The sequence below is a fragment of the Lissotriton vulgaris genome, unplaced genomic scaffold (assembly GCF_964263255.1).
Source record: "Lissotriton vulgaris unplaced genomic scaffold, aLisVul1.2 SCAFFOLD_728, whole genome shotgun sequence".
Taxonomy (NCBI): domain Eukaryota; kingdom Metazoa; phylum Chordata; class Amphibia; order Caudata; family Salamandridae; genus Lissotriton; species Lissotriton vulgaris.
This window is the reverse complement of record NW_028248620.1, coordinates 266,306-281,613: the sequence shown is the minus strand read 5'-3', so window position 1 is coordinate 281,613 and position 15,308 is coordinate 266,306. Positions and strand designations below refer to the sequence as shown.

The 15,308-nt window shown below is 50.8% G+C and overlaps 3 protein-coding genes across 3 annotated transcripts; 1 reads left to right on the top strand and 2 right to left on the bottom strand.

Annotated features, from left to right (window-relative positions):
- Positions 1-79: 79 nt before the first annotated feature.
- LOC147663891 (histone H2B 1.2-like) lies at positions 80-566 on the top strand. The gene is made up of 2 exons (XM_086950059.1): positions 80-315; positions 369-566. Exons 1-2 carry the CDS (start codon positions 80-82, stop codon positions 511-513), a joined length of 381 nt encoding a protein of 126 aa, XP_086806185.1. The 3' UTR covers positions 514-566.
- An 869-nt stretch (positions 567-1,435) lies between these two features.
- Positions 1,436-1,861, bottom strand: LOC147663890 (histone H3). The gene has a single exon (XM_086950082.1). The coding sequence runs from the start codon at positions 1,844-1,846 to the stop codon at positions 1,436-1,438; it is 411 nt and encodes a 136-aa protein (XP_086806208.1). The 5' UTR covers positions 1,847-1,861.
- Positions 1,862-2,658: 797 nt separating this feature from the next.
- On the bottom strand, positions 2,659-3,420 carry LOC147663889 (histone H1.01-like). Its single transcript, XM_086950062.1, has one exon. The coding sequence runs from the start codon at positions 3,392-3,394 to the stop codon at positions 2,747-2,749; it is 648 nt and encodes a 215-aa protein (XP_086806188.1). The 5' UTR covers positions 3,395-3,420; the 3' UTR covers positions 2,659-2,746.
- Between the last annotated feature and the right edge of the window lie 11,888 nt (positions 3,421-15,308).

The window sequence follows — 15,308 nt, the reverse complement described above, 5'->3', positions numbered from 1 at the left end:
CCCAGGCTATAAATACAAGTGCGGCCGCCCAAACATGATTACTCTCGGCTCCACAGCACGCGGTGAAAGATCCTCGACCATGCCTGAACCAGCAAAGTCCGCGCCGGCTCCCAAGAAGGGCTCCAAGAAAGCGCTCTCCAAGCCGCCCAAGAAGGACGGTAAGAAGCGCAAGAGGAGCAGGAAGGAAAGCTATGCCATCTACATTTACAAAGTGATGAAGCAGGTGCACCCGGACACCGGCATCTCTTCCAAGGCCATGGGCATCATGAACTCCTTCGTGAACGACATCTTTGAGCGCATCGCTGCAGAGTCTTCCAAACTGGCCCTCTACAACTCGCGGCGCACCATCACCTCACGGGAGATCCAGACAAACTGGCCCTCTACAACTCGCGGCGCACCATCACCTCACGGGAGATCCAGACCGCAGTCCGCCTTCTGCTGCCCGGAGAGCTGGCCAAGCACGCCGTGTCGGAGGGCACCAAGGCCGTCACCAAGTACACCAGCGCCAAGTAAGGCTTCCAGGCGCACCCCAACGAACACAACGGCTCTTTTAAGGGCCAACCACTTCCTCCCCTAAGAGCTAATGTAACCCTAGTATGACAGAAGAATATGTGTTTTTATAAGGGTAATGTTGAGCGCAGATAGCGCCGCTCTCCCGGGGTTTGCTGCACACCGAGGGACGATGGAGCAGGCAGCCCGTTTTGCCTCTTTCAATAAACATGTCTATATGAATGAGCCCTCCCTGGGACCAAGTGCCACCTATGCACTGTAATGTAACGATGACGTTATATAAACCGGCTGGCAATTCACACAGCTACTCCCGGGCAATTTGCTTTCCATGTTATGGGCGAGCAGCTTTAATGTGTGCCGGTTTAATTAGCGTTGTGTTTGTATTTCCAGACCCAGGGGAACGGCTACAATCCGCCCCGGGGCAAACGCTACCGAAATCAGACACATGAACCCCATGTACCGGGAGCCCAGATGCCTCATAGCGCTGGCTTGTGACCAGCGGATCCCTGCCGCCATTAAATGATGGGCACATTGACGAGGTGTTTGTGCACTGTGAAGACGGAAGGCTCTGGTCACCCCCAGAGCCTGTATAAGTTGCCCAGTACTCGTGGTACTCTCAGAACCCGATGTACCGGGAGCACAGATGCCCAAAAGCGGTGGCTTGTGACCCGCGGATCCCTACCACAACCCTCTACCCAAACAACGCTTCAAATGAAGGGCACGTGGAAGAGGTGTTTGTGCACTGTGGACACCGAGTGCTCTGGTTTCCCCAGAAGCGGTATAAGTTGCCCGGTGCTCGTGGTATTCACAGCCCCTCCTCCCTAACCTGTAGGCCATGCCATGGCAGATAAGAGAAGCTCAAAGGTGACAGGGTGGTGACCCTTAAAAGAGCCGTTGTGGTGGTTGTTCGGGTCGGTCTGTCTCCTTAGGCCCTCTCGCCTCGGATGCGACGGGCCAGCTGGATGTCCTTGGGCATGATGGTCACCCTCTTGGCGTGGATGGCGCACAGGTTGGTGTCCTCGAAGAGCCCGACCAGGTAGGCCTCGCTTGCCTCCTGCAGGGCCATGACGGCGGAGCTCTGGAAGCGCAGATCGGTCTTGAAGTCCTGGGCGATCTCCCTCACCAAGCGCTGGAAGGGCAGCTTGCGGATGAGGAGCTCGGTGGACTTCTGGTAGCGGCGGATCTCGCGGAGAGCCACGGTGCCGGGCCGGTAGCGGTGAGGCTTCTTGACTCCCCCGGTGGCAGGCGCGCTCTTGCGAGCTGCCTTGGTGGCCAGCTGCTTGCGGGGCGCTTTGCCGCCGGTGGACTTGCGGGCTGTCTGCTTGGTGCGGGCCATGGCGGGAGCGGTCTCTCTCAGCGACGAGCGAGGAAGAATGGCGTCTACCGGGGAAAGAGCTCTATTTATGCCCTCACAGACGGAGGGCTGCTCTGGTTGGCTGAAGAGACCGCCCTACGTTCGAAAATAGCCCGCGGTGTACAACGATTGGTTACTGAACGGGAGGCTGCAGCCTAGCTGTCCAATGAGCTGTGGATAAAAGAGAAGCCTCCGGTTGAATGACGTGAGTTGGAGCCGGAGCCCGCGCCTCGGCCAGCCTTTGTCTCCGTGTCCGTCCATCCACTACTAGTCACGCCGACGACTCGACCCCGGTCCCCCGGGAGAGGAGCCCGAGATGTCATAAGCACACTGCCCTTATCACCCTGGAACACTCCCCCGTTACCTGCGCTCGAGTCTGCCCGGGTACAGTGAAAGCACCAACACACACACACACACACACACACGTTTATAATAAACCCCGGTCTTATGACTCCCAGACCCCCTTCTTACCCGCCCCTGCTCACCCTGGAACACTCCCCCATTACCTGCTGCTCGATTGAAAGAGCACAATCCTCTGCTTTATGCAGACACTACATCGAGTCTGCCCGGGTACAGTGAAAGCACCGAGACACACACGTTATTGCACATGCATTATAAACGGAGGTCTTATAACTCCCAGACCCCCTTATTGTCTATGTTATACCGATTTCAATCCACGCAGCCCCGAAAGAGCCGTTTATATGGCCAAGATCACACGCGGCACTCGCGCGTGGAAAGGTGCGCTATGGATGCATTGTGCTGTTTATTCTTGAGAAGTGGGGCAGTGGGTGGGTGCAAAGGTGGGGATGAACACGCTCTCTTCTAGACAGGGTGGTGGCCCTTAAAAGAGCCGTTGTGTTTGCAGTGTCTCGGTGCAAGCCCTTACTTCTTCTTGGGCGCTGCCTTTTTGGGCTTCGCTGCTTTGGGCTTGGCTGCCTTGGGTTTGACTACCTTGGCAGGGCTTTTCTTGGCTACTTTGGGCTTCGCCGCCTTGGCTTTCGCTGGGCTCTTGGCTGCCTTCTTGGCGGGGGCAGCCTTGGGCTTCTTGGGGCTCTTGGCTGCCGCTGGCTTCTTGACCTTCTTCGGGCTCTTCTTGACCCCCGCGGGAGCCTTTTTGGGCTTCTTGGCGGCAGGGGCTGCTTTCTTGGCCGCTGGCTTCTTGGTCTTGGAGGCTGACTTCTTGGCCGCCTTCTTACCTTCCAGCTGCTTCTTATTCACCTTGAAGGATCCGGAGGCCCCGGTGCCCTTCAGCTGAGCTAGGGCGCCTTTGCTGACCAGGCTCTTTAGGGAGACCTTGACGCGGCTCTTGTTCTTGTCCGCATCGTAGCCGGCGGCGGTCAGCGCCTTCTTCAGGGCCACCAGGGAGACTCCCTTCCTCTCGGCCGAGGCGGTCACGCACTTCAGGATGAGATCGGACACGCTGGGACCGGAAGGCTTCTTGGCCTTGGAGGCCCCCGCTGCTTTCTTCTGCTTCTTCTTGGGGGCGACCTCAGCGGGAGGAGCCGCGGCGGCTGGAGCGGTTTCTGCCATTGCTATGCAAGTCTCGACGCTGACGCTGTCACAGAACGGAAATGTACCTCGGCCCGAGCCCCGTGCATATATAGGGAGGAGCCAGCCCCTGATTGGTCCCGAGGAGAGAGGGCTGTGCGAGGCGCACTCGGCTCTCTGCTCCGAGCTGACATTTGTGTTTCCTAGCATCGGAGTTTCTAAGTTTTCAAACACAATCCGTTAAACACACGCTCCCATGCACACATGAAAAGAAGCCCAGCTTCAGCCCCTTCCCGTGCCCGCCCCCGTTTCAGCCGACCCCGTCCTCAAAGGCTTGCAATCCGCCGTGAATCTCTGCCCTCCCCCGGTGGCTGACGCCTCCGTGACCGGAATCCCGGGCTCCGGGACCCTTTTCCCCGGTCCACCCTCGCGCTCTGAGGCCGGGAGCGGCGGCCCGCGGGCGGGAGGGGCCTCCTGCAGGGAGCGGGCCAAGTGGCGTCACCATGGGGCTCCGGGGGCCGCGGGGAGCGCCTCCTGCACCGGGCCGAAGTAACACAGGGCTCCGCCGGCCGAGCGCGGGGAGCGGAGACAACGCCAGAGAGACCCGCCCCCCCGGGGGCCAGGGGGGCCCTCGCCGCGCGCCTGCACCCTCGGCTGTGGCACCCAAGGCTCGGGGGCAGCCGGGGGGACTTTCACAAGCAGCGGGGCACGGTCCGGCATCAAGACTCACGGGCATCACAAGGCGGCTGCGCGCTGGTAGCTTCACATGCAGGCCGAGGGCATTCACTGCCAAGCACCGAGCTGGACGAGACGGGGGCACAGTAAACATAGTAAACACACAGTGACACCATAGAGGCAGGCGGCCGAGTCAGACCTACATGCTTAATGGCACCCAGAGTGAGAGCAGAGGGTGTGAATGCACCTGAAACGGTGACCCCAGTACCTGCACGGAGGCCCTCTGCTGAGCTGATTTTCACAGCTGGAGTTAGGTTTACATCTCAGGTGACATCTTTGGACTGGACCCGACCATAACAACGCGGTCAAAACACCGCTGTACATTTCGATCGCTGCATTTACAACGCAAGTCTTCTCCACGACTTGCACGGGAGGGCGCACTAGACTAAGGAATAGTGCGATTTGCAATTCCAACACCTTCCCTACCTTACTTAGGCTGGAGTTGGAATAGTAAATCATACTATTCCTGAGTGTAGAGCGCCCTCCCGCGCAAGTCGTGGAAAGCCCCTAAAACAGCAATGTAATGTACCGCAATCTAATTGTTACAACATACATCCCACACTACAGAGTGAGGTCTTTGACTATCACTGTTGTATTGAGCTCGATTGCTCGGGTGGGGACCACTCCTGAATCAAATGGGATGTCAAGAGTGCGACCTGTGCCCACAAATCAGATTCTGCGCATGGCAGCCTGATTGAGGTCCAATTACAGGGTTTCGCCTTATATGTAGGTAGAAGGAAACACAAAGAAAACACTTCACATAGTCCAAAACGTACATGAACACCATTCACAGTTTCAGATCTTACCCTTCAGGTACCCAGGCCCATCCCTAGCTTCCAGGAACCTGTTTAAGTAATATATCTGACACTATGAGGTTTCCAGAATCAAGGGGACAAAGTCAGTCCTTCTACCCCGAGATATGGAGCTCCGCACAGGAAAAGATTTCACGTCTTTCCCTGGGATGGAGGTGTAAGAATAAAATACTTCACATGGGCCAAAACGGCACAAAAAAAACAGTCACCATATCAGAATAGAGCCTTCAGGGCACTGGGGCATTTCTAGCCTCCAGGGACCTGCTTTAGTGATATTTGTGACATATTGGGGTTTTCCGATTCAAGGGCACTAAGTCACTCTTTCTACCCAGGGATTTGGAGCTCCACGCAGGGCAAGATTCAACATTTCCCTCACGGGTGGAGGTGAAGAAATGAAAACACTTCACCTAGCCTAAAAGGTACATGCACCCATTTGAAATATCATGCCTTGGCCTGTAGAGACGTGGGCACATTTCTATTCACCAAACACACGTTTTAGTGATAATTGTGAAATTATGATGTGCTCAGCTGCAAGGGGACAATGGCACTCCTTCTACCCAGAACTACAGAGCTCGGCATAGGGTAAGATTTCAGCCTTTCCCCTTGGATTTGAGGGAAGCGTTTTACTTCTCCGCCTGCATCCAAGGGGAAAACCTGCAATCTCCCCCTGCGCGTAGTTCCATAGCCCTGGGTAGAAGGAGCAACTGTATCCCTTTGAAGATTAACATCTCCAAATGTTACATGTGTCACAAAAAATGGTGCCTGGAGGTTAGAAATAGGCCAAAGGCATTGCATGCCTTTCCTGATAATGCAAAGGGGTGAAATACACTTCATTGGGCATGTGAAGTGTTTTGTTTTCACACCTCCAGCCAGGGGTGAAACCTGAAATCTTACCCTGCGCTGAGCTCCATATCCCTGGGTAGTAGGTGCCAGTTCATCCCCTTGAAGTTGAAAACCTGCATATGTCACAAGCATCAGTAAAACTGGTGCCCGGAGCCAGGAAACAAGCACAAGGCCTTGCAGGCCTTGTCCTGATACTGTAAAGGGGTGCACTTCACTTTATTGACCATGTGAAGGGTTTTCTTTTCACACCTCTAGCCAGGGGAATAACCAGGAATCTTACCCTGCGCGGAGCTCCTTAACCCTGGGTAGAAGGTGTGACTTACTCCCCTTGAAGCTTAACACCACCAAATGTCACAGATATCAGTAAAATTGGTGCCTGGAGGCTGGAGGTAGGCCCAAGGCCTTGCAGGCCTTTTCCTGTTACTGCAAAGGAGTTAAATACACTTTGCTGAGTATGTAAAGTGCTTTCTTTTCAAACGTGCAGCTAGGGGTGAAATCTGTAATCTTACCCTGTGCTGAGCTCCATAACCCTGGGTAGAAGGTGCGTCTTCATCCCCTTGAAGTTGAACACCTACAAATGTCACAACTATCAGTACAACTGATGCCTGGAGGCTGGAAGTAGGCCCAAGGCCTTGCAGGCCTTTCCTTATACTGTGAAGGAGTGAAATACACTGTATTGGGCATGTGAAGTGTTTTGCTTTAACACCTCCAGCAGGGGTGAAACCTGAAATCTTACCCTGCGCTGAGCTCCATGACCCTGGGTAGACAGTGTGACTTCATACCCTTGTAGCCTAACAACCCCAAATGACTTAGGTATCGGTAAAACTGGTGCCAGAAGGCTGGAAACACCCCCAGGGCCTTGCAGGCCTTGCTCCGACACTGTAAAGGAGTTAAATGCACTTTGTTGTGTATGGTAAGTGTTCTATTTTCACACCTCCAGCCTGGGGTGAAACCTGAAACCTTACCCTGCGCGGAGCTCCATAACACTGGGTAGAATGTGCGACTACAACCCCTTGAAGCTTAACACCTCCAAATGTCACAAGTTTTACAAAAACAGGTGCCTGGAGGCTGGAAACAGGCACAAGGCCTTGTCTTGATACTGTAAAGGAGTGAAGTACACTTTATTGAGCATGGGAAGTGTTGTGCTTTATCAGCTCCAGCAAGGGGAATAACCTGAAATCTTACCCTGCGCTGAGCTCCTTAACCCTGGGTAGAAGGTGTGACTACTTCCCCTTGAAGCTTAACACCACTAAATGTCACAGGTATCAGTACAATTGGTGCCTGCAGCCTGGAAGTAGGCCCAAGGCCTTGCAGACCTTTCCTGATACTGTAAAGGGGTTAAATACACTTTGTTGTGTATGTGATGTGTTGGGTTTTCACACATCCAGGCAGGGGTGATACCTGAAATCTTACCCTGCGCGGAGCTCCATAACCCTGGGTAGGAGGTACAACTTCAACCCCTTGAAGCTGAACACCTCCAAATGTCACAATTATCACAAAAACAGGTGCCTGGAGACTGGAAACAGGCACAAGGTCATGCAGGCCTTGTCCTGATACTGTAAAGGAGTGAAATACACTTTGTTGGGTATGGTCTGTGTTTTATTTTCACATCTCCATCCTGGGGTGCAACCTGAAATCTTACCCTGCGCGGAGCTCCGTAACCCTGGGTAGAAGGTGCGACTTCATCCCCTTGAAGCTGAACACCTCCAAATGTCTTAAGTATCACAAAAACAGGTGCCTGGAGGATGGAAACAGGCACAAGGCCATGCAGGCCTTGTCCTGATACTGTAAAGGAGTGAAATACACTTTGTCGTGTATGGCTAGTGTTCTATTTTCACACCGCCAGCTTGGGGTTAAACCTGAAATCTTACCCTGCGCGGAGCTCCATAACCCTGGGTAGAAGGTGCGACTTCATCCCCTTGAAGCTGAACACACTCCAAATGTCTCAAGTATCACAAAAACAGGTGCCTGGAGGCTGGAAACAGGCACAAGGCCTTGCAGGCCTTTCCTGATACTGTGATGGGGTGAAATACACTATATTGGGCTTGTGAAGTGTTTTGCTTTAAAACATCCAGCTAGGGGTGAAACTTTAAATCTAACCCTGCGCTGAGCTCCATAACCCTGGGTAGAAGGTGCGACCTCATCCCCTTGAAGTTGAAAACCACCAAATGTCACAGGTATCAGTAAAACTGGTGTTTGGAGGCTGGAAGTCGGCCCAAGACCTTGCAGGCCTTTCCTGATACTGTGAAGGGGTGAAATGCACTTTATTGGGCATGTGAAGTCTTTTGCTTTAACACCTCCAGCCAGGGGTGAAACCTGAAATCTTACCCTGCGCTGAGCTCCATAACCCTGGGTAGAAGGGACAACTTCATCCCCTTGAAGCTCAACACCTCCAAATGTCACAAGTCTCAGTAAAACTGGTGCCTGGATGCTGGAAGTAGGCCCAAGGCCTTGCAGGACTACCCCGATACTGTGAAGGGGTCAAATACACGTTATTGGGCATGTGAAGTCTTTTGCTTTAACACCTCCAGCCAGGGGTGAAACTTGAAAACTTACCCTGCACTGAGCTCCATAAGCCTGGGTAGAAGGTGTGACTTCCTCCCCTTGAAGCTTAACACCTCCAAATGTCCCAAGATTCATTATAACTTCTGCCTGGAGGCAGGCCCAAGGCCTTTCAGACCTTTCCCTGTAACAGTAAAGGGGTTAAATACACTTTGTGGGGTCTGAGATGTGTTGGGTTTTCACACATCCAGGCAGGGGTGATACCTAAAATCTTACCCTGCGCGAAGCTCCATAACCCTGGGTAGAAGGTACGACTTGATCCCCTTGAAGCTTAACACCTCCAAATGTCACAAGATTCATTAAAACTGCTGCCTGGAGGTTGGAGGTAGGCCCAAGTCCTTGCAGACCTTTCCCTGTAACTGTAAAGGGGTTAAATACACTTTGTGGTGTCTGTAATGTGTTGGTTATTCACACATCCAGCTAGGGGTGACATCTGAAATCTTACCCTGCGCGGAGCTCCATAACCCTGGGTAGAAGGTACAACTTCATCCCCTTGAAGCTTAACACCTCCAAATGTCACAAGATTCATCAAAACTGGTGCCAGGATGCTGTAAGTAGGCCCAAGGCCTGGCAGGCCTTTTCCTGGGACTGCAAAGGAGTTCAATACACTTTGCTGAGTCTGTGAAGTGTTTTGTTTCAACACCTCCAGCTAGGGGTGACATCTGAAATCTTACCCTGCGCGGAGCTCCATAACCCTGGGTAGAAGGGACAACTTCATCCCCTTGAAGCTTAACACCTCCTAATGCCACAAGATTCATCAAAACTGGTGACTGGATGCTGGAAGTAGGCCCAAGGCCTTTCAGGCCTTTTCCTGTAACCGCAAAGTAGTTAAATACACTTTGCTGAGTATGTGAAGTGCTTTGTTTTCAAACATCCAGCTATGGGTGAAATCTGGAATCTTACCCTGCGGGGAGCTCCATAACCCTGGGTAGAAGGTGTGACTTCTTCCCCTTAAAGCTTGACACCACCAAATGTCACAGGTATCAGTAAAACTTGTGCCTGGAGGGTGGAAGTAGGCCCAAGGCCTTGCAGGCCTTTCCTGATACTGCGAATGGGTGGAATACACTTTACTGGACATGTGACGTGTTTTGCTTTAACATCTCCAGCCAGGGGTGAAACCTAAAATCTTACCCTGCGCGGAGCTCCATAACCCTGGGTAGAAGGTAGAACTTCATCCCCTTGAAGCTTAACACCTCCAAATGTCACAAGATTCATTAAAACTGCTGCCTGGAGGCTGGAGGTAGGCCCAAGGCCTTGCAGACCCTTCCCTGTAACTGTAAAGGGGTTAAATACACTTTGTGGTGTCTGAGATGTGTTGGTTATTCACACATCCAGCTAGGGGTGACATCTGAAATCTTACCCTGCGCGGAGCTCCATAACCCTGGGTAGAAGGTACAACTTCATCCCCTTGAAGCTTAACACCTCCAAATGTCACAAGATTCATCAAAACTGGTGCCTGGATGCTGGAAGTAGGCCCAAGGCCTTGCAGGCCTTTTCCTGGAACCGCAAAAGAGAAAAATACACTGTGCTGAGTATGTAAAGTGCTTTCTTTTCAAACGTGCAGCTAGGGGTGAAATCTGGAATCTTACCCGGCGTGGAGCTCCATGACTCTGGGTAGAAGGTACAACTTCATCCCCTTGAAGCTTAACACCTCCAAATGTCACAAGATTCATTAAAACTGCTGCCTGGAGGCTGGAGGTAGGCCCAAGGCCTTGCAGACCTTTCCCTGTAACTGTAAAGGGGTTAAATACACTTTGTGGTGTTTGAGATGTGTTGGTTATTCACACATCCAGGCAGGGGTGATACCTGAAATCTTACCCTGCGCGGAGCTCCATAACCCTGGGTAGAAGGGACAACTTCATCCCCTTGAAGCTTAACACCTCCAAATGTCATAAGATTAATCAAAACTGGTGCCTGGATGCTGGAAGTAGGCCCAAGGCCTTGCAGGCCTTTTCCTTGAACTGCAAAGGAGATAAATACACGTTGCTGAGTTTGTGAAGTGTTTTGTTTTAACACCTCCAGCTAGGGGTGAAATCTGGAATCTTACCCTGCGCAGAGCTCCATAACCCTGGGTAGAAGGCACAACTTCATCCCCTTGAAGCTTAACACCTCCAAATGTTACAAGTATCAGTAAAACCGGTGCCTGGATGCTGGAAGTAGGCCCAATGCCTTGCAGGCCTTTTCCTGTTCCTGCAAAGGAGTTAAATACACTTTGCTGAGTATGTGAAGTGCTTTGATTTCAAACATCCAGCTAGCGGTGAAATCTGGAATCTTACCCTGCGCGGAGCTCCATAACCCTGGGTAGAATGTACACCTTCATCCCCTTGTAGCTTAACACCTCCAAATGTCACAAGATTCATTTAAACTGCTGCCTGGAGGCAGGCCCAAGTCCTTGCAGACCTTTCCCTGTAACTGTAAAGGGGTTAAATACACTGTGTGGTGTCTGTAATGTGTTGGTTATTCACACATCCAGCTAGGGGTGACATCTGAAATCTTACCCTGCGCGGAGCTCCCTAACCCTGGGTAGAAGCAACAACTTCATCCCCTTGAAGCTTAACACCTCCAATTGTCACGAGATTCATCAAAACTGGTGCCTTGATGCTGGAAGTAGGCCCAAGGCCTTGCAGGCCTTTTCCAGAAACCGCAAAAGAGAGAAATACACTGTGCTGAGTATGTAAAGTGCTTTCTTTTCAAACGTGCAGCTTGGGGTGAAAGCTGGAATCTTACCCGGTGCGGAGCTCCATAACCCTGCGTAGAAGGTACAACCTCATCCCCTTGAAGCTTAACACCTCCAAATGACACAAGATTCATTAAAACTGCTGCCTGGAGGCTGGAGGTAGGCCCAAGGCCTTGCAGACATTTCCCTGTAACTGTAAATGGGTTAAATACACTTTGTGGTGTCTGTAATGTGTTGGTTATTCACACATCCAGCTATGGGTGAAATCTGGAATCTTACCCTGCGCAGAGCTCCATAACCCTGGGTAAAAGGTACAACTTCATCCCCTTGAAGCTTAACACCTCCAACTGTCACAAGATTCATTAAAACTGCTGCCTGGAGGTAGGCCCAAGGCCTTGCAGACCTTTCCCTGTAACTGTAAAGGGGTTAAATACACTCTGTGGTGTCTGAGATGTGTTGGTTATTCACACATCCAGGCAGGGGTGAAACCTGAAATCTTACCCTGCGCGGAGCTCCATAACCCTGGGTAGAAGGTACAACTTCATCCCCTTGAAGATTAACACCTCCAAATGTCACAAGATTCATCAAAACTGGTGCCTGGATGCTGTAAGTAGGCCCAAGGCCTGGCAGGCCTTTTCCTGGGACTGCAAAGGAGTTCAATACACTTTGCTGAGTTTGTGAAGTGTTTTGTTTCAACGCCTCCTGCTAGGGGTGACATCTGAAATCTTACCCTGCGCGGAGCTCCATAACCCTGGGTAGAAGGTACAACTTCATACCCTTTGAAAGTTAACACCTCAAAATGTCACAAGTATCAGTAAAACTGGTGCCTGGATTCTGTAAGTAGGCCCAAGGCCTTGCAGGCCTTTTCCTGTAACTGCAGAGGAGTTAAATACACTTTGCTGAGTATATGAAGTGCTTTGTTTTCAAACCTCCAGCTAGGGGTGTAATCTGGAATCTTACCCTGCGCGGAGCTCCACAACCCTGGGTAGAAGGTACAACTTCCTCCCCTTGAAGCTTAACACCTCCAAATGTCACAAGATTCATTAAAACTGCTGCCTGGAGGCTGGAGGTAGGCCCAAGGCCTTGTAGACCTTTCCCTGTAACTGTACAGGGGTTAAATACACTTTGTGGTGTCTGTAATGTGTTGGTTATTCACACATCCAGCTAGGGGTGACATCTGAAATCTTACCCTGCGCGGAGCTCCATAACCCTGGGTAGAAGGGACAACTTCATCCCCTTGAAGCTTAACACCTCCAAATGTCACAAGATTCATTAAAACTGCTGCCTGGAGGCTGGAGGTAGGCCCAAGGCCTTGCAGACCTTTCCCTGTAACTGTAAAGGGGTTAAATACACTCTGTGGTGTCTGAGATGTGTTGGTTATTCACACATCCAGGCAGGGGTGATACCTGAAATCTTACCCTGCGCGGAGCTCCATAACCCTGGGTAGAAGGGACAACTTCATCCCCTTGAAGCTTAACACCTCCAAATGTCACAAGATTCATCAAAACTGGTGCCTGGTTGCTGGAAGTAGGCCCAAGGCCTTGCAGGACTTTTCCTGTAACTGCAAAGTAGTTAAATACACTTTGCTGAGTATTTGAAGTGCTTTGTTTTCAAACATCCAGCTATGGGTGAAATCTGGAATCTTACCCTGCGCAGAGCTCCATAACCCTGGGTAAAAGGGACAACTTCATCCCCTTGAAGCTTAACACCTCCAAATATCACAAGATTCATTAAAACTGCTGCCTGGAGGCTAGAGGTAGGCCCAAGCCCTTGCAGACCTTTCCCTGTAACTGTAAAGGGGTTAAATACACTCTGTGGTGTCTGAGATGTGTTGGTTATTCACACATCCAGGCAGGGGTGATACCTGAAATCTTACCCTGCGCGGAGCTCCATAACCCTGGGTAGAAGGTACAACTTCATACCCTTTGAAAGTTAACACCTCCAAATGTCACAAGTATCAGTAAAACTGGTGCCTGGATGCTGTAAGTAGGCCCAAGGCCTTGCAGGCCTTTTCCTGGAACTGCAGAGGAGTTAAATACACTTTGCTGAGTATATGAAGTGCTTTGTTTTCAAACCTCCAGCTAGGGGTGTAATCTGGAATCTTACCCTGCGCGGAGCTCCACAACCCTGGGTAGAAGGTACAACTTCATCCCCTTGAAGCTTAACACCTCCAAATGTCACAAGATTCATTAAAACTGCTGCCTGGAGGCTGGAGGTAGGCCCAAGGCCTTGTAGACCTTTCCCTGTAACTGTACAGGGGTTAAATACACTTTGTGGTGTCTGTAATGTGTTGGTTATTCACACATCCAGCTAGGGGTGACATCTGAAATCTTACCCTGCGCGGAGCTCCATAACCCTGCGTAGAAGGGACAACTTCATCCCCTTAAAGCTTAACACCTCCAAATGTCACAAGATTCATTAAAACTGCTGCCTGGAGACTAGAGTTGGCCCAAGGCCTTGCAGACCTTTCCCTGTAACTGTAAAGGGGTTAAATACACTCTGTGGTGTCTGAGATGTGTTGGTTATTCACACATCCAGGCAGGGGTGATACCTGAAATCTTACCCTGCGCGGAGCTCCATAACCCTGGGTAGAAGGTACAACTTCATACCCTTTGAAAGTTAACACCTCCAAAATGTCACAAGTATCAGTAAATCTGGTGCCTGGATGCTGTAAGTAGGCCCAAGGCCTTGCAGGCCTTTTCCTGGAACTGCAGAGGAGTTAAATACACTTTGCTGAGTATATGAAGTGCTTTGTTTTCAAACCTCCAGCTAGGGGTTTAATCTCGAATCTTACCCGGCGCGGAGCTCCATAACCCTGGGTAGAAGGTACAACTTCATCCCCTTGAAGCTTAACACCTCCAAATGTCACAAGATTCACTAAAACTGCTGCCTGGAGGCTGGAGGTAGGCCCAAGGCCATGCAGACCTTTCCCTGTAACTGTACAGGGGTTAAATACACTTTGTGGTGTCTGAGATGTGTTGGTTATTCACACATCCAGGCAGGGGTGATACCTGAAATCTTACCCTGCGCGGAGCTCCATAACCCTGGGTAGAAGGTACACCTTCATACCCTTTGAAAGTTAACACCTCCAAATGTCACAAGTATCAGTAAAACTGGTGCCTGGATGCTGTAAGTAGGCCCAAGGCCTTGCAGGCCTTTTCCTGGAACTGCAGAGGAGTTAAATACACTTTGCTGAGTATATGAAGTGCTTTGTTTTCAAACCTCCAGCTAGGAGTGTAATCTGGAATCTTACCCTGCGCGGAGCTCCACAACCCTGGGTAGAATGTACAACTTCATCCCCTTGAAGCATAACACCTCCAAATGTCTCAAGATTCATCAAAACTGGTGCCTGGATGCTGGAAGTAGTCCCAATGCCTTGCAGGACTTTTCCTGTAACTGCAAAGTAGTTAAATACACTTTGCTGAGTATATGAAGTGCTTTGTTTTCAAACCTCCAGCTAGGGGTGTAATCTCGAATCTTACCCTGCGCGGAGCTCCATAACCCTGGGTAGAAGGTACAACTTCATCCCCTTGAAGCTTAACACCTCCAAATGTCACAAGATTCATCAAAACTGGTGCCTGGATGCTGGAAGTAGTCCCAATGCCTTGCAGGACTTTTCCTGTAACTGCAAAGTAGTTAAATACACTTTGCTGAGTATATGAAGTGCTTTGTTTTCAAACCTCCAGCTAGGGGTGTAATCTCGAATCTTACCCTGCGCGGAGCTCCATAACCCTGGGTAGAAGGTACAACTTCATCCCCTTGAAGCTTAACACCTCCAAATGTCACAAGATTCATCTAAACTGGTGCCTGGATGCTGGAAGTAGTCCCAATGCCTTGCAGGACTTTTCCTGTAACTGCAAAGTAGTTAAATACACTTTGCTGAGTATATGAAGTGCTTTGTTTTCAAACCTCCAGCTAGGGGTGTAATATGGAATCTTAATCTGCGCGGAGCTCCATAACCCTGGGTAGAAGGTACAACTTCATCCCCTTGAAGCTTAACACCTCCAAATGTCCCAAGTTTCAGTAAAACTGGTGCCTGGATGCTGTAAGTAGGCCCAAGGCCTTGCAGGCCTTTTCCTGGAACTGCAGAGGAGTTAAATACACTTTGTTGAGTATATGAAGTGCTTTGTTTTCAAACCTCCAGCTAGGGGTGTAATCTGGAATCTTACCCTGCGCGGAGCTCCACACCCCTGGGTAGAAGGTACAACTTCATCCCCTTGAAGCTTAACACCTCCAAATGTCACAGGAATCATTAAAACTGCTGCCTGGAGCTTGGAGGTAGGCCCATGGCCTTGTAGACCTTTCCCTGTAACCGTACAGGGGTTAA